The sequence below is a fragment of the Elephas maximus genome, chromosome 16 (genome assembly GCF_024166365.1).
Source record: "Elephas maximus indicus isolate mEleMax1 chromosome 16, mEleMax1 primary haplotype, whole genome shotgun sequence".
Taxonomy (NCBI): domain Eukaryota; kingdom Metazoa; phylum Chordata; class Mammalia; order Proboscidea; family Elephantidae; genus Elephas; species Elephas maximus.
The window spans coordinates 49,394,584-49,420,237 of record NC_064834.1 but is presented as its reverse complement, the minus strand read 5'-3'; the positions used below and the strand labels follow the sequence as shown (position 1 = coordinate 49,420,237).

Genomic DNA, 25,654 nt, shown 5'->3' with positions numbered 1-25,654 from the left:
ATTCCTGACTCTCTTCTTCCTCTGTGGATGCACTGGAGAACCCTTGCAAGCTTCAGGATTCTGGTGAGACAAGCACACCAGAACCGAGAAACCCCTTCCTCTTACAGTGTCTTACCAGCACCCTCTACCGACAAAGCTGAACACTGTGCCAGCTGGAAAAGGAGAAATATTTACAGGGTGATTACACTCAAGTGATACCATACTCAGGGTGATTACCATAGAGCACATTGAAGGGTGTATTTGTTGCTGAGAGGCAACGAATTGATAACTGGCACAGTCTATGCCTTTGGAAACTCAGTGTTATAGATTAAATTGTCTCCTCCCCAAAAGTATGTGTCAATTTGGCTAGTCCATGATTCCCCAGTATTGTGTGGTTGTCCACCATTTTGTCATCTGATGTGATTTCCTATGTGTTCTAAATCCTCCCTCTATGATGTTAATTAGGTGAGGTTAGTGGCAGTTATGTTAATGAGGCAGGACTCAATCTATAAGATTAGGTTGTGTTTTAAGTCAATCCCTTTTGGGATACAAAAGACAGGAGCCAGTAGAGAGACATGGGAACCTCATACCACCATGAAAATAGTGCCAGGAGCAGAGTGTGTCCTTTGGACTGGGGTTCCTGCACTGAGACACTCCTAGTCCAGGGGAAGACTGATGACATGGACCTTCCTCCAGGGCCAAAAGAGAGAGAACCTTCCTCTGGAGCTGATGCCCTGAATTTGGACTTCTAGTCTACTAGACTGTGAGAAAATAAGCTTCTGTTTGTTGAAGCCATCCACTTGTGGTGTTTCTGTTAGCACTAGATGACTAAGACACTCAGCTTCCATATGCACCTTTCTATATACATTCAAACTTCCATACAACAATGAAACAACTCCGTATTTCCACCTAACGAGATATAACATCCTACAAGTGATGATGTTCTCACTCACTCTCCAAATGATGAGATACACAGTCCTAACAGTCACTGTATCACTGGCTATATTCCCAAATCCTGTCATAGTCCCATGAAATATTCTGTTACCTAAAGGCTAAATTGTAACTCCAAGAACTTACACATAAAATAAAAGTGGAAAAAAGAAAATGGTTAGCATGTACAAAAACTCCGCATATACATAACAGAGAGGATATATGCAAAATTGCTAGTCTTTGTTATTGTCACCAGGCTGTCATTGATATCTTTGGCTTCCTTCTTCTATTACTCATTTCCATATTTTCCAGGCCCTCAGCCAGAACCTCAGCTGGTCGGGGTCCGTATTCTGTTGGAATACCTCAAACCTTCATTTCTGAAGCATTTGTGACTCAATCATTCTAGCTTTTTTTGGTTGCTATAGCTTCCCGTTAACTTTTACTGTTAGGCGTGGAAGTATTACCAGATACCCCAGAGAACCCTCTGGGCTCCAGACATGCTTTTCCTTGCTTCCATGTGGTGTTCAGACTCTAAAGTGGCTCCCTGTGATCTCGGCCTCCAGATGTTCACCTCTTTGTGTAGGCCCCTCCTCTTGAGCAGGGATAGGACCTGTGACTTTCTTCTAACCACATGAAGCTACGGCTATGGCAAAGGTGACGAAATGTCACTGCCGTGATTATGTTACATTATGTGAGACTCTGCCTTGCTGATAGACTTGCTCTACAGACTCCTTGCTGGCTGGGTGAAGTGGCCGTTTGGGAAATGCGAAATGTGGGAAGAACTGCTGGATGACTCCAGGAGCTATGGGCAGTTTCTGTGAGCTAAGGGCAGCCTCCAGCTGGCAAGAAACCAGGCCCTTGGTCCTACAGCTGTAAGGAAATAAATTCTGCTAACATCCGGAGTAAGCTTCAAGAGGATTCTTCCCCAGTCGAGCCTCCACATAAGATTGCAGCCTGGCAAATACCTTGATTGCAGCCTTGTGACATCCTAAGTGGGAATCTAGTTAAGCCCTGCCAGGAATTAGAAACTGTGAGACAATAAATGTGTGTGTGTGTGTGTGTGTGTGTGTGTCTTAAGCTGCTAAGTTTGTGGTAATATGTTCCTTGGCAATAGAAAACTAATACACTCCACTATGTAGCAGCAACCCAATTTCTCCTTGGTATTCTGGTTCAGTCACTTAATCCAGTAGAGTAGAGTACCTGTTTTGTTTTGTTCTTTTCCTTTTGGTTCAGCAGCATAGGAGCCCAAAATGGTCCATTGTTATCTTCCACTTCAGTGGGACTTTTGTTGTATCCTCCAGTTGGAACATCCCCCTTTCCCTTGTGGAATAAGACTTACAAACCTGCAGAGCTCAAGGTTGCTGAGACAGAAATGAAAAATTCTGCTAGTGGGTTATTGGGTATAATAGTAAGAGAAGGCACTCCCACTTCTACCCTTTGACATCATTTTTTGAGTATTTCTGGCACAAGGTGTTCCAGATTCATCTTTTACTTTCTCAACTTCAGTGCTGGAATCAGCCATCTCTCCAAGAAGCTATGGTTCCTTTTCATGGAGAATGGTACTGAGAAACCAATATCTGGGTGCTAAATGTGCTTATTCCTACTGGACTGTCATAGCTTCTAGGCCTTCTCAGCAGACAGAGCTAAGTATAACATTCACAATATACACATATTTACCCACATCCATACACAAACATACATATAGTTATATTTATTATATATCTACTTATCTAATATTAAAAACTGTGAGTTCATACTTACACCTTTAATTTTAATATACATGAATGGTATTTTTTTTTTTTCTGTGTATCTATAGGACTTTGCTATTTTAGCCTGTTCAGGTTGTAAATTCAGAAAAGGGGGCTGTAGTCCTCTTGTGTTACTTTGTGTAATTCCATAAACAGAAGGGAGCTTTATATTAAAAAAAAAAAAAGTTTAGAATGACCATGATCATTCATCAAGAAAAACAGAGCTGACTCAAAAGTCACACTGTTGTTTATCAGCTGAGCGTGAAAGTTATCGTGGAGTGCTATAGTTTACTCTTCCAAGAACAGAGCAAACAGCAACAACAAACCCATGGGAACAAGTCTCCACCCCACTGGGAGACCACTTGTTTAACTGTCCCACTGCTTGAACAACTGCAGAAGAGGAAGAAAGAGGAAGGAGTGCAACGGTGGTTTGGTGTCTGCAGCAAGGTGCATGTTAAGCACTCTACCTACAGGCCCTCATTTCATTCTTACATCAACACTGAGAGGTAGGTATGAGTACTCCCATTTTAAAGATGAGAAAACTGAGAGGCAGAGGGGTTAAGTCATTTGCTTAAGGTTGAACAGCTAGAACTTCTTTTCTTTTCTAGACTCTATCCACCTTGAGGGTAAAAACCCAACACTGTAGGGAACCATGTTGGAGCCCAAGGCAACAGAAAAAAATGTGTGCACTTACCAAAATATCCTCCTATATTTTGAACCAAGTGAAAAAAGTTAGCAAAAGCTCTGCAATCAAAAAGCATGACCATTGTTTGCCCAATCTGTTTACACACCATTGTCAACCCTCATAAACCCAGTCTGGTGGCAGGGGCGGGTGGGGGGGGGGGATGGAGATGGGGTGGGGGTGGGGGGTAGGGGTGGTACACAACAGTGGTCTGCCTGGGGACTGTGGGATGATTGGAAACAACTGTTTCCTTGCATAATAATGCAGGGTCATAAAACAAACAACAGCCTGTCTTTATTTTAAATTTTGACATTTTGTTCATGATGGATTTTTTGCATTAATTTTGATTTATAAAAATATCTCATTGAAATATTACTTACCTTGATTACTGAGTTTTTTGGTGCCCCCTTAAATTTTGCACCCCACTTGAGTTCCTCACTCGCCTCACCCTAATCTGGGCCCAGGTAAAATCGAGTCTCGGCCTCAATTACACCAAATTTCCATTCCCCAAAGTTGTTGCCTTCGGCACCACTCTATGGATTCCAGATGGCCTCACTGCCACTTCACCGTCCTCAGGTCCTGCAGCTGACGCAGAGCAAGCTGCCTCAATGTCAGCTATGATTTAAAATTCCACCAGGGAAGTGGCCCATCTTCTCTTCAGAAACAATGAATCATAAATCTGCAACAACAGATGTGGTTCCATTATGTGGTCAGCACATGGTCACATGTCTACAAAAATGTTCAGAGATACCAGACATTCTCCACCCAGCCTTAGTACATCTGAGCCATAAGTCACATGTTCCGGATTCCTACCTTGGTATATACATCTGAGCTCACGGCATCAGAATCCCTAGGTTCTCCAAGTATTGATGGTATGGCAAGAGTTGGGGCTTCCTATTGCTTAGATGGGGAAGAGGGAGCCCCTGGCTCAGAAGCCCAGCCTCCTGGTTTAGGAGCCTTCAGACCCCTCCTTAGCCAAGCAGTTGGCTGAAAGGTTTTATACCAATACTTTCCATCGAACATGAACATTGCTGATTTTTTTGTTTTTTCAACATTTCTAGAACTTAAGGAAAAGCCAAGAGATGTCACTGTTAAAACTCTCTTAACTACAGCAAAAACACTTGCTGAAGTTGTTTTTGTGCAGAAGGACAGAGAGAGAACTGGAGACCATGAAATGAGGAAGAACATTCCCCAAATACACTTCCCCTTGCAAAAACCAAAACCAAACTCATTGCCATGGAGCTGATTCCAACTCATAGTGACCCTATAGGACAAAGCAGAACTGCCCCATAGGATTTCCAAGGAATGGCTGGTGGATTCAAACTGCCAACATTTTGGTTAGCAGACGAGCTCTTAACCACTGCATCACCAGGGCTTCCCCTTGCAAAAAGGGGCCCACAAATCCCAATGTGCTGACTCTTACCTCTCCTGCTCTGATCGTTCATAAAAGTGAAATCATATTTACAGGAAGATCAAGGTCAACTCTGAAGTGAAAAAGAAGTCAGGGGGACATAGCTGCCTACACCCAGGCACGATTTTGACCAATTCTGACCAATGCACAAACAATCCCTTATCTCCCAGGGAAGAAAAGAAGCATTTATTGAGAGCCTATTGAGGACACCCTGCTTTTACTCCTGCCCTTCTCCCATTAAAGTTCCAAGCTGAAGCCAAAGTGACCTTCTAAAAACACAAACTTGTCATGAATATTATACGAGCTAATTATCTGTAAAGTGCTGACTGGCGTCACTAGAACATAGTAGTGCTGTAGAAATGTCTGTGAAATAAATACACGTAATGCTGTCTTGGAATAAGTACAACCGGAATGCTCCTTAGAAGCAAAGATGGTGAGACTATGTCTCACATACTTGGACATGTAACCAAGAGGGATCAGTCCCTGGAGGGACATGTTTGGTAAAGTAGAGGGTCAGCGAAAAAGAGGAAGGCCCTCAAGGAAACGGATTGACATAGTGGCTGCAACAAGGCGCTCCAGTATAACAACTGAGGATGGCGCAGGATGGGACACTGTTCTGTTGTACAAGGGGTCGCTACGAGTCGGCACCCACGTGACGCCACCTAACAACAACAGTGCTATTTCCTGGTTTAAAATCCTTCAGTGGCTCAAATGCAAACTTTCGCACTGGCTGCCTCTGCCTTCTGCTTCCCCACCACTCTCTCCCTTGGTAATCTCACTCCAGGCCTCATTCCAATTCCTTCTGAGTCAAGCTACCTTCTGGCTTTATTTAGCACAGGCGATTCCCTCTTCCTTAAACATTCTTCCCAGTCCGGCTCCTTTTCTTTTGGCTAATTTTAACTCTTTCTTATCTCACTTAAGTCGCTGCCTTGTTGTCAAATGAATGAATGAAAACATTTTAATACTGTCTCATTTAGGTAACTAGCCAAGATTGTACAGCTGAGTTAAGATTAGAACCCACGACGTTCTGGCTCTGAAGCCCAAGGTCTGAGCGTTGCACAGACCGCCCCTCCTTTCCCTCGAAGCTGGAGCAGGAAGATAGGCGGGCTGCGAGGTGCGCTTAAAGAACTGTACGTCGCTCGCCAGGGACACCGCGCATGAGCGCTGGCCTCAGGCCCAGGAGAAGGGGCACCAGTCACATGTGCCTGGCAAAGCCAGCCGCAGCCGCAACCCGGGGTAGGAATGCGGCCCCACCCCGCTACCGCGCCAGCAATACCACGTACGCCTTGGGAACTGACGTCAATGAAGGGGGCGCCTCGGGGAGCGGCGCCGAGGCGCTGGGGGCGGGGGAAAGGGCCGGCGGGATACGCCCCCTGCCGCCTCCCCCGAAGCTGATTGGACAGAGGGAATCTGCGCCCTAGGTTTTAGCCACCGGCTGAGGGAAGAGGGCGGGGCCGGGACACGCCCCCTCGCCCGTCTCCCGCCGCTGATTGGCCCACGGCGTCTCCGCGTTCGGTTTGGAAGGTTCGCAGCAGAACTCACACCAGGGCTACGGCCGAGGGTTGGCTGTGCCGGTACTGGGAGCGCGTTCTCCGGAGAATCCTGTCTGGGACCAGGGTGGCCCGGCCGGCTCGGCGCTGCGTTTGGCCCATCTCGGGCAGCCAGGTGCGTAGCTCGGCGGCCCAGCTCGACGCTGCGGTGGAAGGCGGGCGGGCAGGCAGAACCGAGGTGCCGCCGGGACCCCCATCCTTAGGTCCACTTTAGGGGCCCGTCGTTCTGCGAGACGGCAGCGTCTGAGTCCCGGTTACCTACTTGTGCTGGGGATGTCGCCGTGTTACCTCGGCCAAGCCGTTGTCCTGCCCGTGCACGCCGCCTGGCACTTGTGAACACCTTCGCGGCAGGAAGCCCAGAGCTGCGCGCGCCCGAAAGGCCGTGGAAGGGGCTTGGGGTGGGCGCAGCTTAGCTTTCCGGGATTCCGATTTAGTGTCTGCCCGCGCTGCCCTTCGGCGTGATGAGTGATTGCTGTAACTCCCCGCGGGCTGGTGGAGTGCCGAGGGCAGAGAGGCTGGTTTGCAAGCCCTGACTTAGGATCGCTGAGCCCTCCCAAATCCGCAAAAGCAGGCAGCAGGTTCCGAGCGGTGTCAGACCCTTCTCGGTCCTTCCTTCCCCCGAAAACCTCGCCAGCCCTCTGGCAGGAATAATAATGGTTGAAATCGTGGGCGCTAGGGTCAGACTGCCTCCGTTCATAGCCCAGCTTGATCCATCTGCCAGCTGTGGGACTTTGGGCAAGTTACTTAATCTTTCTGAGCTCAGCTTTTTGATCTGTAAAATGAATGTGACATAGTGCCTCCCCATACGGGTGTTGGTGAAGATTAAAGAGATTACCTGTTTGAAAGTGCTTTGTTTCCCACTTGACACAGAGTAAGCTGCCTCAACGTCAGCTATGATTTAGAAGTCCACAGATGGAGTTTGGTGTTGGCGAGGATGATTAAAATGACAGTGATTCTATAGTCCCTAGTGGGACTTTCCCTTTACATCGTTCATTCAACCAACATATACTGTGTCTCTTGTATGCCAGGTGCTGGGATGGGTGCTTCCTCATACTTTATCTCCTTATCCCCTTAAGGGTTGTTTTTTCTCACCATTTTGATGATGAACAAACTGAGGCAGGGGGAGACAAACTTCCTAGTCACCTAGCTACCAGTGGCATGGCCAGAACTCTTCTCCTCTCCCGGCTGGATTCTAAAATGCAGCTATATGCTGTTTTTGTTTTTCTGTTTTTTAAGTGTGGGGAAAACATATCCACCAAAACATCGCCAACACAGCTTCCACATTTACAGTTCAGTGACATTGATAACATTTTTCATGTTGTGCCACCCACTGCTATCCTCATCCAAAATATTCCACCACTATTAGCAGAAACTCAATGCCTCCAAATAAAAACTCCCTCTTTCCCCCTCGCTTTCACCCCTGGTAACCATTAGTAATCTTTAAAAAAATCTTTAGTTGCTATATATTTGCTTATTCCATATAAGTGAGATCATACAGGGTTTGTCCTTTTGTGACTAACTTATTTCACTCGGCATAATGTTTTCAAAGTTCATCTATTTTATGGCATGTGGCAAAACTTCATGTCTCTTAACAGGTGCATAATATTCCATTGAGTGTATGTAGCTCATTTTATTTATCCATTCATCTGTTGATGGACATTTCAGTTGTTTCCACCTTTTGGCTATTGTGAAAACTGCTGCAGTGAACATTGGTGTATGTTGTAGTACTCTGGAAAAGAGTTATTCTAAGATCTAGTAGCAGTTTATTTCCAGGTCTTATCTGAGAGTTGTTCTGGGGGAAAGGCCCAGTTCCTTTCTCCACCTCCTGGGATACAGACCTGGAGGCTGACGTGTGTTCAGTTCTCTCAGGCATACATGGCTGAGGGAGGCCCACAAGAGTGGCTCTCCCCCTTGGGAAGCCATGGGCTTTGGCTGCTGTCCAGTGGTATGTCTATGCAGGGAAGCAAGCCAAGGCCACAAGTGTTGATTTGGCCTTGGTCCTGAGCCTCCAGTGTTTTCAAAAAGGCCCTTTGCCTCCGCTGACAGGGATTACCAGTCACCAGGGTTATCTGAAGGGGGCAGGCTGTGAGGAACCAGGTGTGTCTCAGCTCACAGTACGTTCTGTCCCTCATGGTTACCTGTGCCTCTCTGAAAGCACAGCGAGATATTTGCCTAGCATAGCGGTCGGAACCAGGCTTCATATGTGACGAAGACTGTTCAATTGTGCACCCCATTTATATATTGCAAAGTCATTGCATGGTGAGTCACTTGTGAAATATATTTCTTTGTTAGAGCTCTACAGTTCTTAGCATATTGGCTGTTTCAAGACAAGTTGAACTTTGTCATTTTCAGCATTTGGTATTTACTTTGGGGGTTCATTTTTAACCCAGTTTGTGCCAGAAGTGTTTTGCAATCAGTATTTACTCATTCGCTCACAGACCCATGCTTATCTTTTAGGTCAGCTCTGAAATGAAAGATCCTTTGTGATCTTTTATAGCCCTGTGGTTTCATTTTCCAGTTTCAAAAAGTACCATTGTTCAAGTGTACGCTGATGTTCCTGGATTATTATCTTGTTCTGGAAATTAGGGGGAAAGTAACAACTTAACACACTGAATGACACAGAAAAAGATTGTTAATAACAATAATAGAACAGTGTTCTGATTTATCACTTCATCATTTTTCCCAAAGTTTGTCATCTAAACTTACCTGAAATATGCAGAGTTCTATCCCCAGCCTCTCTTTGATGTCTGAATCCCAGGGTAGGAGACAGAGCCAAGAGTGAGAAACCTCAAAATCTGAAAGTGCCAAGGTCTCCCCAAAGTTTGAGGAGCGCATATTGAGGCTGGAGGCTGAGACGGTCCTAGCTGGCTTCTTGTTGGTGAGTTTGTAACTGGCTGAAGGCTGCAGAGTCGGGCCTTGGAGCCCTGGCACAGGCTGCTGGGACTCTGGGAAGTCCTGCTCCAAGCCATTTCCTCCAGAAGGCGCTGCTACTTGATCCATTCTCTCCCAGGAGTGGTGGGAGTTTCCTGTTGAGAGTCTGAGGTCTGCCCTGGGGCTTGGCTGTAGCTAGCCTAGGTCACTAGAGTGCTTTAGAGCACTGAATTCTCTACCCCCTACCAGACCTAATCCCACAGCCCACTACAGGGCCTGGACTGTGCAGGGACGATGACGGAGGGAAGAGAAGGGCAGCTACTCACTGGGGAGTTTTCCGGCACCTGATGACCCCGACATATCCATACGTGCTGATACACCCCAGGCCCTGGCAGACAAGCAAACCCATCCCTCCTTCCTTACAGACCTGGCCCAGTCAAGGAATCTCAACACTGGGACACACCCTCAGAGACCATCAGCATCAACCTGTCCTTAGAGTTGTAAGAAAGAAACAGAAGCCCAGAGAGGCAATGTGATTTGCCTGAGGCCTCTCAGCAAGTGAGTGGCAGAGCCAGGGCTCCAACCCAGTCCTCTGACTCACAAACCAGTGCTCTGTATGTGTGGCTGGATTGCAGTTTCAGATTTGCTTTGTGGAAGCTGGGGCTTTTCAGAGTGCCACAGGTTCACGGCTGGGGCAGCCTGTCACCCACTAAATAGCCCTTGGCACTAAAGTCTAGTGAATGGACTGAAATAAACTTCACAACCCCACCCCTGCCTCACCTGTCTATTGGAGGGTTTTCCCCGTCATGAGTTAGTGAAGCACTCCTCACTGAAACATTGTGAAGAGATGTGCTTTGAGCTGCTTGACTGTGTATTTAAAAGATTCAGTACCTCTGGAATTTTTTTAACAATGAGCATGCAAATATTTAAATGTAATTTAACTTTTTTTTTCCCTTTTCAAAGCTGTGGCAAGCAGTGGAACTACAGACTCAGGTAGCCAGGCCCCAACCAAGAAGCAGGGTGAGGCTGTCTCTACCTCCTCCCCTACCCCGGTACACATAGTGCTGGGGGGGAGGTGGGGAAGGAGCACAGGCATGTCCTCAGCTTGCTCAGGCCAGGCTGCTTGGTGGAAAAGAAGGGTCCACATCATACCCCTGACCCAAGTACAAAGGTCAGGAAGGCCAAAAGAGATGGGCACTTGCATATATTTAACTCTTATTGGGCACCTGATACTATGGTGGGCTCATTTAATCTTCACAATAACCCTGAGAAGTATTTATTATCCCCATTTTAAGGAAACAGAGACTCAGAAAGGCTGAGTAACTGACCTATGGTCACACAGCTAGGAATGTGGCAGAGCCGGGGTTCAAACCTAGTTCAGTGTAATGCCAAAGTTCTTGGTCTTCCCTTGTCTCCAGGCTATTTTCCAATCCCATAATTTTTTTCAGGCTATACTAGACTCAAGAATATGGTGAGTGAGCTTCTTATGCTTTTATTATTCAAAGCAAACTGTCTAGAATCAAGGGAGATAATTCTCATTTCCTGGATATGATGGGATATGATTGACACAAGAGCCTAATTTTTATTGGATTTTCTCATAAATTTCAACCTCTGCTCATGAAAGATACTGTTTTCTCCTGCCCCACCTCTCTCTCTGTGGTTAGATCTGATTGGTTGATTTCATACTGTGTTTGTTAAATTACATGGACTTGGTTGTGTCCCTAAGGTCTGAAAATAGGAAGTGGCGATGACTTTTCTCACTTTTATAGATGGAAAAGCAGAGTAATACAACACTGAGCACTTAACATGCTCCCGGCACTGCCTTAAGTGCTTTCTGTGTCTTCACTCAGTCCTCAGACCAACCCTATGAAGTAGGTGTACTAGCACCAGCTAATAATTTTACACATGAAGAAGCTGAGGCATAGAGGGTCAGCCAGCCAGTAAGGGGCAAAGGTGGATAGAAGCAGGATTCCAGCCCCAGTAACCCAACTCCACGACCCCTGTCTTACCTCTGTGCTACAAAACCTGGGCCTTAGCATCAGGGAGAATTGGTCCCTCTGCATAACCACGGGTAAGTGACTTAACCTTTCTGTTCCTCTGCTTCCTCATCTGTGAAATGAGGAGGATAAAAGTAGCCTCACAGGGCTGCTGTGCTTAGTTTTTTTTAATTGTACTTTATGAAGGTTTACAGAACAAACTAGCTTCTCATCAAACAGTACACACATTGTTCTATGACATTGGTTAACCACCCCACAACATGTCAATACTCTCCCTTCTCAACCCTGGGTCCCCTATTACCAGCTTTCCTGTTCCCTCCTGCCTTCCAGTCCCTGCCCCAGGGCTGGTGCACCCCTTTAGTCTTGTTTTGTTCCATGGGCCTGTTCAATCTTTGGCTGAAGGGTGAACCTCAGGAGTGACCTCATTATTGAGCTGAAAGAGTGTCCAGGGGCCATACTCTCAGGGTTTCTCCAGTCTCTGTCAGGCCAGCAAGTCTGGTCTTTCTTTGTGAGTTAGAATTTTGTTCTACATTTTTCTCCAGCTCTATCCAGGACCTCCTATTGTGATCCCTGTCAGAGTAGTCAGTGGTGGTAGCCAGGCACCATCTAGTTCTACTGGACTCAGTCTGGTAGAGGCCATAGTAGATGTGGTCCATTAGTCCTTTGGACAAATCTCTCCCTTGTATCTTTAGTTCTCCTCATTCTTCCTTGCTCCCAAAGGGGTGAGACCAGTGGAGTATCCTAGATGGCCGCTCACAGGCTTTTAAGACCCCAGACGCTACTCACCAGAGTAGAATGTAGAACATATTCTTTATAAACTATGTTATACCAATTGAGCTAGATGTTCCCTAAGATCATGGTCCCCACAGCCCTCATGCTATGCTTACAGTTCAGTTATGTTCTGCATATCAAGTTTTCATAGCAGCAGTGCCTGATACATGTTAAGTGCTCAACAAATCTGAGCTGCTGCTACTGCTGGCATTAGTGTTAGGACCTGGGTAATGTGGTCTTCGGCTTGGACTTTAGAGCCAGAGAGACCTGGGTTTTACTCCTGGCTCTGCACTTACACAAATGACTTTGTGACCACAGACAAGTCATTGAATCTGAGTCACTTTTTCATCTGTAAAATGCGGATAAACAATAATTCTTACCTCAGGCTGCTGTGATTCTTAAATAATACATGTGTCTGACACGTAATAAGCACTTAGTAAAGTTTGACTGTCATTGTTACTTCTCCAAGGTGCCCTGGGAAATTAAGAGTGGTTTTCGGTCAAGAGACTTTGTCCGCTTGGGTTCCTGGAGAATGGAATCACCAGAAGCCCCCGCATCAGCCAGGGCTGCCAGGTTTGGGAAGGGCCTGCTGAGCTGCTGATGCCCCCATGTCTTCCTTCCTCAGAGCACCCAGGATGGGCACCCCAGCCTCTGTAGTGAGTGAGCCACCCCCTTGGCAGGCCCCGATGGTGGCCCGGGGCCGCAAGCAGGCCGCGGCCAACATCTTCCAGGATGCTGAGCTGCTGCAGATCCAGGGTCTGTTTCAGCGCAGCGGGGACCAGCTGGCTGAGGAACGGGCACAGATCATTTGGGAGTGTGCAGGGGACCACCGTGTGGCGGAGGCCTTGAAACAGCTGCGCAGGAAGAAGACCCCACGGCAGAAGCCCCTGGGCCACTCGCTCTACCACTGCAGCCGGCTCAGGTAGGTTTCTGGGACAGGAAGGGTGAGGGAAAGAGGGCACTAATGATGCCCACTCCACCATTTTCCTGGCTGTGTGACCTCCAGGTAGTTTTAGTACTTACTAGTGAGGCTCTTGTAAGGTCTACACAGTGCTTACCACTTGGTTGGCACTCAAAAGATTGCTGTTACTACTGGAGTCATATATGGCCCTGTGTACTCCCATACATGTGTCTTCCCATGAGAAGGGGTGCCTGGGTCCTAGCAGCACCATCTCATTTTGCAGTGATTCTCAGCCAGGTGGGAGAGAGTATTGTTTGGTGGGGAGGGGGGGGAATCAATTTACCTATTATAGAATGCCAACATCCAAAAATAAGCCTGGCTAAAATCATGGCTGGTGGGGTTACACAGAATATGACAAAGTACCATAGAGGTACGGGTTAAAAATTGTTAACTATGTCTTAAGGAGATAGCATCTCTCCCTAGTCCTCCACCTCTCTGCTTAGCAATGGTGAGCCCCAAGAGACCGAGCTAACCGCCACGTGGCCTAAAGTGATCACTACAGGTTACAATCTGGGTTCCATTTCTCTGGCTACCTTCTCTGGGGCCCACAATCAGAACGTTAGACATGAGTGAGTCTTCTGAGATCATCTGGTCCTGGAATGGCTAATCAGTGTCATTACTTGTATCAACTCTGAATGATTAGTAATCACTGCTTAAAGCACCTTGCAAAGCAAGGTACTTGGTCCCTCTGGTCACTTGAAGAGGTGGGAAGTATCATGGCTGATGAATGATTCTGCCATGAGCACAGGGTAGGGAAGCTGGAGAACTGTTGAGTACTGCATGCCCTGATAGTCCAACCCTCTTTACAGCAGAAGTGTCCGAATGATTTGCCTAAAATCGTACAGCTCTCCAGGGGCAGAGACAAGACCTGAGCTCTGGCCTTGTTTTGCTTAGGACAGTGAGCTTTACAGTCCAACCTTCCAAAACCTCTTTCTACCTCATTCTACCCTCCCTAGTAATGTTGGCTTGTCACATTTGTTCCCTGCAGAGTCCCAGAAGCCCGCTCTCCACTGGTCGACCCACAGAGTAGTGCTGTGGAGACAGCCACCAGTGAGCAGTATCTGAACTCTCGGAGGACAAGTGCCAGGATCCGCCGGAACTGGAGGAAGCCAAGCCCTACAAGCTACCTCCACCGGATCAGACACTGATCCAGGGAAGGGGCCGAGAACAGCAGTATCTTTCCCAGGAAACACAGGGACTTCTGCTAAAAGGCTTAGAGCGTGGAGAAGGAACAGAGACTTGAGGTGGGTGGCCCACATGAGAAAATGAAAGGAAGAGACCACTGCCACTGGTCTGTTCAATTCAGAACAGGACTAGAGGCCTGTTACATCGAACCCATTCCTCACCAGACTGAGAAAAAACCCAGCAGTTCCTGCCTCAGCCCTTGCCAACCTAACACTATACCTGGGCTGCATGATATTCCCCCCAGGAGGCAAGTGACCAGCATGCTGGCTCAGCATATCACTCCTACTGCTGATCCTCCTGCTACTGTAACCCATGATCCAGTAGCCCATCCCACACACCTGCCCCTTGTCAGGCCAGCACAAGGACACTGTGGACCAAGTGGCAAATAAAAACATTTGCATCAAGAACTGTGTGTCTGTCACAGAAGGGGAGGATTCTGAAACAGAGGCTCTGGAGCTAGGGAGTGAGGGGTAGTGCTCATTGCAGGAAGGAGTGCTTCTAGGAAAAAGACAGGGCTGGCCTCTTTGCTTCTCATTCCCCAGCCTCACGAGTTGCTGTGCTGCAGCCTCCTTTGGCAGAGGCCATTGGACTGGAGGGGAGGTAGGCAGCCCTGATCCACAGGAAAAGATAGGGTTTTTGGTGCCTCAGCTTCAGAAAACCAAAAAAAAAAAAAAACAAAAAACAAACCATTGCTGTTAAGTTGATTCTGACTCACAGCAACCCTACAGGACAGGGTAGAACTGCCCCATAGAGCTTCCAAGGAGTGCCTGGTGGATTCAAATTGCCGACCTTTTGGTTAGCAGCCGTAGCTCTTAACCACTATGCCACCAGGGTTTCCCAGCTCCAGAAAGGGGAAGGCTATTCCGGTCAGCCATGTGGTGGGCAGTGGGTTTTTGGGTTGGAAGAGTCTGCAATCAAACTCTTCAACTCTGTGGGCTGACCGACCATCCTGAGGTTGGGCAACAACTGGCCCAATCATTCTTGAGCCTCCTGCACTATCCTAGGGTTCCCATGGCTTGGAAGGGCTTCAGATGAGGATTTTTTACTGCTGCTATCCTGGATTCACTTCCAAAGAAACATACTCAAACTTTCACTTAAAGCACACACAAAAAAAGAAATACACTTATTAGCAGTCAGCTGTCCTCCCTACCCCCACCCTATCTGCATGACTATCCATCACTCAAAAGAGCCAGGATCCAGAATGCTCCTCCTAGTGGGCCACTGAGAAACACGCAGGGCAGGGCTGCCCTCTTGTGGCAGATAAGCCGCTATCTCGTCTCAACACAGGTCCACACTCCCTTATCCTACATCCTTGGGGCTAGATGATTTGGAATCCAGAAGTATTTTTACTTTGAGGAAGTAGTCAATGTATATACTGTATAATCCCCAGTAGCGGAACATCTAAACCAAATATGGTAACATTTCTGCAACAAATATTCACCCTAAGAGAGATACAATGATTATAAATAGCTTCCCATCATTAGTCAGGTTTTACCATCAAAAAGAAGTCAGATGTCATCTAAGTCAATTGGCATAATAAAATCTATTAAACATTCTGCATCCCACTTTGGAGAGTGGCGTCGGGGGTCTTAAACACGAGCAAGTGGCCATCTAAGATGCAACAACTGGTCTCAAGTCACCTGGAGCAAAGGAGAATGAAGAACACTAAAGACACAAGGTAATTATGAGCCCAAGAGATAGAAAGGGCCACATAAACCAGAGACTGCATCAGCCTGAGACCAGAAGAACTAGACGGTGTCCGGCTACAACTGATGACTGCCCTGACAGAACACAACAGAGAACCCCTAAGGGTGCAGGAGAGCAGTGGGATATAGACCCCAAATTCTTGGAAAAAGACCAGACTTAATGGCCTGACTGAGACTAGAAGGACCCCAGAGGTCATGCTCCCCAGACCTTCTGTTAGCCCAAGACAGGAATCATGCCCAAAGCCAACTCTTCAGATAGGGATTGGACTGGACTATGGGATAGAAAATGATACTGGTGATGAGTGAGCATCTTAGATCAAGTAGGCACATGAGATTATGTGGGCGGCTCCTGTCTGGAGGGGAGATGAGAGGGCAGAGGGGGTCAGAAGCTGGCCGAATGGACATGAAAACAGACAGTGGAGGGAGGGAGTGTGCTGTCTCATTAGAAGGGGAGCAACTAGGAGTATATAGCAAGGTGTATATAAGTTTTTGTATGAGAGACTGACTTGGTTTGTAAACTTTCACTTAAAGCACACAAAAAAAAGTCAGATGAAGTGGTGGTGCAGTGGTTAAGAGCTACAGCTGTTAATCAAAAGGTCAGCAGTTGGAATCCACCAGCTGCTCCTTGGAAACCCTATGAGGCAGTTCTACTCTATCCTGTATGAGTGGGAATCAACTTGATGGCAACAGGTTTGGGTTTTATTTTGTTTTGTTTTAAGGCCAAGTTTGGGCATCAAATGAGTTATGAAAACACTTTTAGTTTTCTGGGTCAGGACTCTCAAACTGACGAATTGTATTTCCCCCTAAAGGAGCCTTGGTGGTACAAACGATTAGGCGCTCGGCTGCTAACCAAAAGGTTGGTGGCTGAAGCCCAATAGCTGCTCTCTGGGAGAAAGACCTGGTGATCTGCTCCCGTGAAGGTTACAGCCTATGAAACCCCATGGGACAGTTCTACTCTGTCATAAAGGGTCCCTATAGAGTTGGACTTGACAGGATAGCACACATTTCCCCCTAAGCCTCAGGAGCCATAACTCAGCAACTCCATGGAAACACAGCCTTCTTTTGTCCTTAAAAGTACATTCAACTTTTTGTCTCCCTTCCCCAAAGAAAGCTGGACAAAAAATATCAGAAATTGGGTTTGTTATTCATACATTTGCATTGATTTAAATACATTACAATTTCTACAGTGCATTAGAAGAACAATACAGGTGGCAGCAGCACTCACAGCCCAGCCTCCACTCCCTGACATCAGGGGACAGGGCTGTGGCTGGCAGAGGGACGGAACATCAGGAGTGCCACCCAGAAGCCTGCCCTGACACTCTGGGCAACTGGTTCCCCCAAAGTCCACATTCAAGGCAAACTGAGTACAGGTTCCAAGGGAGAACGGAGAAAGGCCAGGAAAGGATGCCCCTGCACTCACTCCTGCCAGGGACCAGAACCAGCACCCTCTCATATTGGACCCAATTTCCTTCTGATCACAAAGCTCGTCTGGATCAGAACAATGTGCACATTTGGCTTGGCTGGGTGAGGCAACCAGGCTCCCCTTTAGACTCCTCAGGCTCTCCTCAGCTCGCATGTGGACAGCTTCACCTCCGTGTTTATGTAAAGATGTCTGTGCAGAGCCACATACACTTGGGTTTCCCTCTGGCTTCCTGCAGTCTGGGGCAGGTATTCTCTCAAAGACTCGCAAGGTCTCAGCTGGATGGGATTGTCAGGGCTGGGACAGGCAAGCTGTGCCTTCCCCCACAGGGCATGCATATCCAGCTCTTAGAAACTTTTCCTGTCTGCTGGGTGGAAGCCCAGGACAAGGTGGCTCCTGGAGCTGGATGGAAGGAGACCAACCTGGCCCAGCTAAAGTGGGCTGCAGCTCTCGGCTCTGCCTCCTGGATCCCAGGAGCTGGGCAAGCAGAGGGCACACAGGCAAAGTCCTCGCTCCCTCTCTTTGGTGGTTTTTCAAACCTTCAAGATAGTTTCTTTCCAAGGCTGATTGACCAGTCGCAGGGTGCCAGAGCTGCCAAGTGTCCAGTAGCATAGGGCATGAGCACAGCTGGCCCTTAGCCACAGATGACACCCTCTTTAATCCCTCCTGAGGCCATTCTTTGCTTTGGTGTAGAAAGGGCTTAGACACCTGGAAAGGGGGGCAGCTAGGAGAAAAGACTCATGAAAGCAAGAAGATGCACACTGAGCTGGGCAGAAACTGAGGGACAGTTTGAAGGCTACTCTCCTTTGGGCCCTGCCCTTCTTAGGAAGCCATGGAGAAACTGGCCCAGGACAAAGAAGTCAGAGAGCAAAGGGAAGCTGCCAATTAGGAAGACAAGTCCCAGCAAATCCATCAAGCAGCAGTGGTAGCATAAAAAAAAAGTCCAAGAATCTAACATTCTGTCCTCTTCTGAGCCAAGATGCACCCCAGAACCAGAAATGAAGCCCTAAGAGTTGGGAAAAACATGTTTAAAACAAGAGGAACAAATTAAAGGACTGAGAAAGTTTATCAGCTAGGTCCAAGGACTCAGGAAACAAAATGGGGCTAAGTTCAACTACAGGCCAATCACAACTCCAAGCATACTTGGGCCATGTGGCTCACTTTTACATGCTGGAGAGTCTTCCTATTAAAATATAAACAATAAGACTAGCCCCAACCACATTTGCTTGAGTGTCAGGCAAGCTACAGGCCTGGGCTAGAGATGTTGGGTCCCCAGTAGGGCAGAGAGCAGGGAAGGTCACATGACCATTTGCAGAACTGCCGGAAGGTCTAGAGCAGTCCTAAGGATTGTGTTTGGAGGCTTCCAACCAGTCTATAGCACTGGTGAGAGGAGAAGGGGAAGAAGACTTGGCAAAAACCCAAAGGAAAGATGTGGCGTGTGGCTTCTGTCTGACCCAGTTCTGCGAGTCACCTAGTTGGATCAGACACAGCCTGGCTCACGGGAGTAGTGTCTAGGTCCATGCAAACGTAGGTCTGGACTGGAGGTTTCTGCTATGATGGGCTCAGGGGTTCTGCCTGGGTTTTGCTACTAGCATTTAATTTTTTGTTTTTGCTTTCTTCTGATGCAGAATATAACCAATAATGAGTAATTGCAGCAGAGCAAGGAGGGAAGGGGGTTTCCCGGCCTGCCACCAGGAGATGCTAGAAGGGAGATGCTCCTTCCCAGGCATCTAGACTCCCTGCAGGGAGCTCCAGCCTTCCCCAGTACTCAGAAGGGCCCAGGAGCACCCACTGTACCTCTGATTGTGCTTCTCCCTATGCTTGGGAAAGCCCTGAGGGGGTGGTGAGCACAGAAGGAGGGCTCTTAAGGGCACTGCTCTCCACCAGCTTCTCTGGCTTTTCCTGCAAACTATTCCCCAGGCTTCCTCCCAGCCCAAGTCTCAGACAACATTTCCTTGGCCTGCCTCTAGGGCTACCACCACGAGAAGAAGGGCTTCCGACTCTGAAAGCTCTGCGTGTAGGACTCGCTAGCAGACCGCTGATGGGAACGGGCCGTCTCCACAATCACTGGTGGCATCTGGACGAGGTGCAGAGGACTCTTGTTGTCTTTCAGGGCCTGGGTCAGATTTAGGATCTGCAGTGGGGAAAAGGAGATCAGTAAAGGAAAGGCTTAGGGCCTCCAGGTCTGCACTTGAAGGAGACTGGCAGATGAAGCACTTCTATAAGCCATTAAAAAAAAAAAAACACCAATGGAAAATCAGGTAAATCATATAGACAGGCTATTTAAAAGTAGGAATACAGAAGCGTAATAAAAAGAAAGTAGAATCCTTTCTAGTCATTTTAAAAAGACTAATGAAATCAAGGGCCTACTATTTTTTGCCATTCCAGTTACTAAAATATAGAGGAGTGATACTCAGTGTGGGGGGAGTTAAAGAAACAGGCACTGTTACGAGACTTTAAGTTGGTACGGTTTTTGGAAAAGGCAAGTTGAAATAATCAAAAGCTTAAAAATGAACAGACTCTTTGACTCAGCAATTCCATTTATGTGGACTAAGGATATAATCACGGATATGCACGAAACATTTCGTTTCAAAGAATATAATGCAGTGTTGTTTATGACAGTGAAAATTACAAATGCCCAAGAGTACAGGATTAGTTGATAATTTAAGGATAAGAAACGAGCAATTAAAATGTACAGAAATAAATTTACTGGCATGGAAAACTGATCACAATTGTTGAATGGAAAGAAAGGAGATAATGAACTACTATTATAATGTGACTATACTTTGGAAAGGAGCCATGGTGGTGCAGTGGTTAAATACTTGTCTGTTAACTGAAAGGTCGGTGGTTTGAACTCACCCAGTGGCTCCGCGGGAGAAAGATGTGGCAGCCTGCTTCCATAAAGATTTTCAGCCTTGGAAACCCTATGAGGCAGTTCTACTCTGTCCTATAGCGTCACTGTGAGTTGGAATTCGACTTGATGGCAATAGGTTTTTTGGGGGGTTTATGCTTTGGAATAGTAACAGTACTTAAATTTCCTTAGCTCCCTTTGGAAGGTGAAGTAGAAAGAAAATAATAATGTGACTAGGACTGTAACAACAAATGTTATAATCATAGCCAGTATCTATGTGTTTACCATGTGCCAGGCACTGTTTGCACTAAACACTTGATAAGTGCTCTCTCATTTACCCTCCAGCCACCTCTGCCAATTATTATCACTGTCCCATCCTATAAACAAGGAAGCAGAGGCTCTTGCCCAAGGCCCCAGAGCTTCTTAAGTGGAGAAGTGACCTGACTCCAGACCCAGCTTTCAACCACCAAGCTACCTGCCTTGCGCAACATGAGGACTAGGTGTAGTTACTGATGAATGATCCATCAACTGGCACAGAGATAAGCACGTAGTAAGTGCTTTGCAAAACACTGGGTAACATGGAAGAGATGGGAGATTTGGGAGGGCTACCTTTCCTCTCTCATGTGTCCTGGCAGAGTCACAAATATATATGTCATAGACTAAAAAGGGCTGCAAAACACAAGCTTTACACGTTCGCTCAACATGAGGATATATTTCCCAGAGAGATCCCAGGAAAGGCATCTGGAGGATGTCCCAGGCTCACCTGTCCCCGCATGACAGCAATCTGCTTATGGAACTGGCCCCTGTCAAAACCAGGATCTTTCTGCAAAAGAAGAGATGGAGATAGAACCTGCATAAATCCCTCAGAGGAGCCCATTTTCTCCCCCAATTAGAAACTTTCCAATAAAAAAAGGCTTGGAGAAGTTAACTACCACGCCAAGCTCTTCCTGTTTCACAGATGAGGAAACAGAACAAGTAAATATCTTGTCCTGAATCTCATTATTGCTCTTCAGAGCTCTAGGCTCCTAGTGCTCCAACTGGAAATGAGAGCTCTGTGAATATACTGCAGCCACATGGAGCACAGGATACACACCAGTGCAATCCATCGCAGTTGTCAATTTCTCTCAAACCAATCCGAACTAGGTCTTGCTGTCCACATATGGGAATCTTGACCTCCATTGGCTAACTCAAGTCAGAAGGGTATTAGCCATCCCCTCAGCTTGTATCAGGACCAATTAGAAATATCATTAGGAATTCCTTCCTCTATGGTAATAAGACCAAGGTTCCAAAGGCTAACCTTGAAGAGTTCATACAGGTCCTCCTCCAAGTCCTTGACGAAGTTTGGGTCCGAAATCTTTGGAAGAATCAGATCTTTGATCTCCTGAGAGAATGGGAATTTTGCCTGTGGCAACCAGGCCCAATAAAAAGGATCTGAAAAGGAAAGGCCCAAAACAAAGCTGGAGCTGAAGAGTCCCTGTCCATCTGTGTCCTCTGCCCATCAGAGTGCTGCGAGAGACAGAACCCCTCTTTCCCTGATACACAACAGAAAAGAAAACTTACAAGGGCTGTTAACCCTAAAGTTACACTAGTAAGTGGAGGAACCAGGATTGAAACCCAAGTCCGTCTAGTCCCAGAGCCTGTGCTCTTTCCCAGACAGTACATGACCTTCCAAGACCCAGCCTATCTAGAAGTAATTACTTGCCAGTGAGACATTAAGACGGTCTTTCTGAAGAGACAGAGTAGTACTGCAGAAGGGGCTAGTGACTCCTGCTTATATTTCTCTCCCTTCCCAAAAGTTTCAGTTTTAACGGGGTAGGGGCTAGCTTTTAGGATGTTAGCAAGGAAGATAGAACACTGACAGCAGCTTATATTTACAGATACAAAGAGAGTACATTATAATAAGCTAATCCTCAGAAAAAATCAGAAGAATGGGAAGTAGTGATAAAAAAATAAAACTTCATGCTTCTAATGGGAATAATATAAAGTAAAAATTATAATAGCTTACATCATGGGGTAGTTGTCATGTGTCAGCCATTGTGTTAAAGTGCATAACCAGTATTAATTCTTAGAACAATCCTATGATAGAGATACTATTTTCTCCATTGCACAGATGAGAAAACTGAGACTAAGTGAGAAAAGAGCCAGACCACAGTGGTCTTGAGACTTACATGCCCTCCAGGAGTCAGGATGCTTCAGTGGGAAAGCCAGCCCATTGTCTATGGCAGCCACCTTGGTAACAGGCTCCTTTACCACCACCCAGTCTGTGTCCTGAAAAGCAAGGAGAGACTAATTACTTTCAGATAGGATCCCATCTGTCTCAGGCTCTTTAAAGAAGCAAAGCATTCTATCTCAACTCCCTCAGCCACTCCCCTTATTCAATGTATTTTGAGCTATCCTATGAACTGGTTTCCATATTGTTACCCGAACTTAGTACGTTTATGGCACCTCTGACCTGGCTTGTTCAAGGTTCTCAGAGTACCTTTCTCATCTTAGGAAAATGTATACTTCTCCAGGAGCTGCTACTACCTTTGATAAGAAGGGAAATGACAACAACAAGAGATAATTAGAAGTCATTACTCCTAGGGAAAGGCACTTAGAATCCTGAGAGTATGAAAAGAAGAAGAATCAATGTTGTTGGCCAAGGTCCTGTTTTGTGGCCGTTGACTCAGAAGCCACTTCATTCTAGTGACCACATTTTCCAGTGAGATAACAACCATGGAAGATAACATTTGGCTGCTCTCGCACAAAGGAGTCTGTTTCCGTGCTTCAGTGATACATAAAAAGGAAAGGCACAAGAGGTGAATGCAAACAGAGTGTGGTAGGTCACATGGGACAGCCCGTATCTGGGACTCTCATGCCTCCCTACCTGAATCCATGCTTCAGGTTCATTGGTGCCATCCAGAAATAGGGACTGTGGTTCCAGGACACCCACCTCAGAATCCCCCAGGATACCTTATTGAAAATGTAGAACCCTGAGTTTCACCCCAGACCTGAAGAATCAATCTCTGGGGGAAAGCCTGGGGAATCTACACTATTTTTAGCAAGGTCTTCAGGTTATTTTGACGCACAAAATTTGAGAACCATTACAGGTAGTCCCCAACTTACAACATATTCAAGTTACAAGGAAGCATACTTAGGGCTGACCCTTTTTTTTTGACATTTTATCGTTAGTAATATGTACTACACACAACATTGCAGCTACTACACACGCATTGCAGCACATCGTTTGCTGGTGTTATCATTCTCGTGCCAACCCCCAAAGACAAATAAAAATTGGAGTTATAAAGATACTGATAATAAAATGCAATAATAATGAGAAAAAAAAAATGAGGTATTTGACTCACATCAGAACTGACTTATGACGGAGTCATTGGAACGAAGCCCCGTCAATAAGTCAGGGATTACCTGTGTGAGAGAATGAGGCAGACGCACTATAAGGAAAAAAAAACAACCTTCTCCAGGAAGCCATCCCACTAATTTTGAAAACCACGCAGACTAAGCGGGGATAGAGAAGTGTGGTAGAGGATGAGGATGAAAGGAACAAGAGGGTAAAGCAAGCCGCAGCTTTTTCTAAACAAGTGTTCTGTGGAATTGTGCTCTGTTGGAAGAAAAGTGTTCCATGGTCAAAAAAGTTTAGAAATCACTGGGCCAGAGTTAAACAGGTTCATTTAATGCAGTATTGCTCAGACCTTTACTATGCTACTGTGCAATGTGGATCTCCAAGAAACATACAGTTCCAAATTTACTTGACCTTTTCTTCATGCCGCTCTTATTAACATTAACCAGAGGAGCATTCCCTAACACGGACTGAAGAACCGTAATGTAAACTACGGACTTTAGTAAATAATAATGTATCAATATTGGTTTATCAACTGTAACAAATTACAACAAGAATGGAAGATGTTAGTGACACCAGTATAGCAAGCAAGTGGAGAAGGAGTATACAGGAACTCACTCTATTTTCTACACAATTTTACCATAAATCTAAACTGCTCTAAAAAATAAAGTCAATTAAAAAATTTTGAAAAAGGCGATAAATATTAACTTTTCTATCACTTTTAAACACCTGTGCCATCGTGATTCTTCTGAACTTAATGTGACCTAAGTCTCTGACCATTTATACGCTTCCATATTATACAGACACCCTGCCTCATCTCTTTCTTCAAGATATGGATCAACCTCTTACCCGAGAGCTAGAACTATCCATTGGGCAGTCATATTTAATCAGCCAGTTGTCATTGCCTCGATCTGTGGACAGAAACAAAGTTAGCAGAGAATACGGGAGTGAGTTCCACTTCCAGTTAATGATGGACTAGTTATTTTGGATGCCTGGACCAACTATTCCACTGAGAACAATTTTAAAAAAAACCATTAAGAATTACAGTGTCAGGATCTGGGAAAGGAAGGAAATCTAGAGAGAGGAGCCCAGCATTTGTGGCATCTTTTCTCCTAGAGCACCTGCTGATTTGAAAAGAGTTAGAGGCTGAGAGGTGAAGTAGTATTCTAACAGCCTTGTGGAGCTAGAGAGACAAAAGTTGTAATCTAGTGCCTGTTAAGCATGAGGGGAGCCCAGTAAATCACCCATACTTTGGGTTGATACCCAAAGGGTTATACCCTAGAAATAAGTCCAGCTTCACCTCAAACCTGAAATTAGATTAAAGTGATCCTAGATTGCTGTGGTCCCTAGCTGCTTGACAAAAACAAACACCTTTCTCAGGGAGGATTTATATTAGCATCCTAGCCCCCAAATAGTTCTACAGTTTTTGATATACAGTACCTGACAATCAAAAATAACCAGGCAAAGAAAGAGACAAGATGCCATAAATGAGCAACAACAGAATATTAAAACAGACCCACAGGGGCTCCAAATGATGGAAATATCTGACACAAACTTTAAAATGTTCAAGAAGATAAAAGGCAACACTAAAAGCATCAGCAGAAAACAGCAATCTATAAAAAAAGAATCAAGTAGGAATTCCAGAACTGAAAAATACAATAACCAAATTAAGAATCCGATAGATGAGCCTAATGGTAAATCACACCAGAGAAGGAGTGATTTGGAAGACAGGTCAGAAAAAAATAGGAGGATGAAGCACGTGGTGGTGGTGGTGGGGGTATAAATGGATGTACCATATTTTTACACAAAAAATGCATGCCTTCTATGTCTGTTTGCCAGCCACACTCACCCCCCAACCAGGAGGTATTTTCATGTTGCTGTAAAAAAAATTAGCATAGTACTCTTAAAAAAACACAGGGGGAGGGCAGCTGGCAAACAAATGTAGAAGGTACACATTATTTGCATCAAAATATGATATATCTAATATACTTGTAGCTGGAATCCCAGAAGGGGAGGAGAAGAAAATGGGTAATTGGATATTTGGAGAAATAACAGCTGAGAATTTTCCAAAACTGACAAATGATTACAAACTACAGATTCAAAGAGCCCTGTTAATCCTTAATAGGTATGAATACAACAAAAACTGTACCTGGGCACAGCATAGTAAAACTTGAAAACCAAAGACAGAAAATTTTAAAGAGAGCAAAAGAAAAACAGATTATCTTCAAAGAAGCAACAATAGATGGACAATTGAC

At 46.0% G+C, this 25,654-nt stretch overlaps 2 protein-coding genes across 2 annotated transcripts in view; one reads left to right on the top strand and one right to left on the bottom strand.

Moving 5' to 3' along the window:
• The first annotated feature begins 6,258 nt into the window (after nucleotides 1-6,258).
• Nucleotides 6,259-14,771, top strand: AVPI1 (arginine vasopressin induced 1). Its single transcript, XM_049855193.1, has 3 exons — nucleotides 6,259-6,415; nucleotides 12,565-12,861; nucleotides 13,889-14,771. The coding sequence occupies exons 2-3, from the start codon at nucleotides 12,575-12,577 to the stop codon at nucleotides 14,046-14,048; spliced, it is 447 nt and encodes a 148-aa protein (XP_049711150.1). The 5' UTR covers nucleotides 6,259-6,415; nucleotides 12,565-12,574; the 3' UTR covers nucleotides 14,049-14,771.
• PI4K2A (phosphatidylinositol 4-kinase type 2 alpha) overlaps nucleotides 14,710-25,654 on the bottom strand; it is a 38,813-nt gene continuing 27,868 nt past the window's right edge. The window contains exons 5-9 of the mRNA XM_049855192.1: nucleotides 24,249-24,310; nucleotides 22,231-22,330; nucleotides 21,360-21,493; nucleotides 20,826-20,885; nucleotides 14,710-19,345 (exon numbers count right to left, since the gene is read on the bottom strand). Coding sequence (XP_049711149.1) covers nucleotides 19,184-19,345; nucleotides 20,826-20,885; nucleotides 21,360-21,493; nucleotides 22,231-22,330; nucleotides 24,249-24,310 — 518 coding nt within the window. The 3' untranslated portion in view covers nucleotides 14,710-19,183. The remainder of the gene's footprint in view (nucleotides 19,346-20,825; nucleotides 20,886-21,359; nucleotides 21,494-22,230; nucleotides 22,331-24,248; nucleotides 24,311-25,654) is intronic.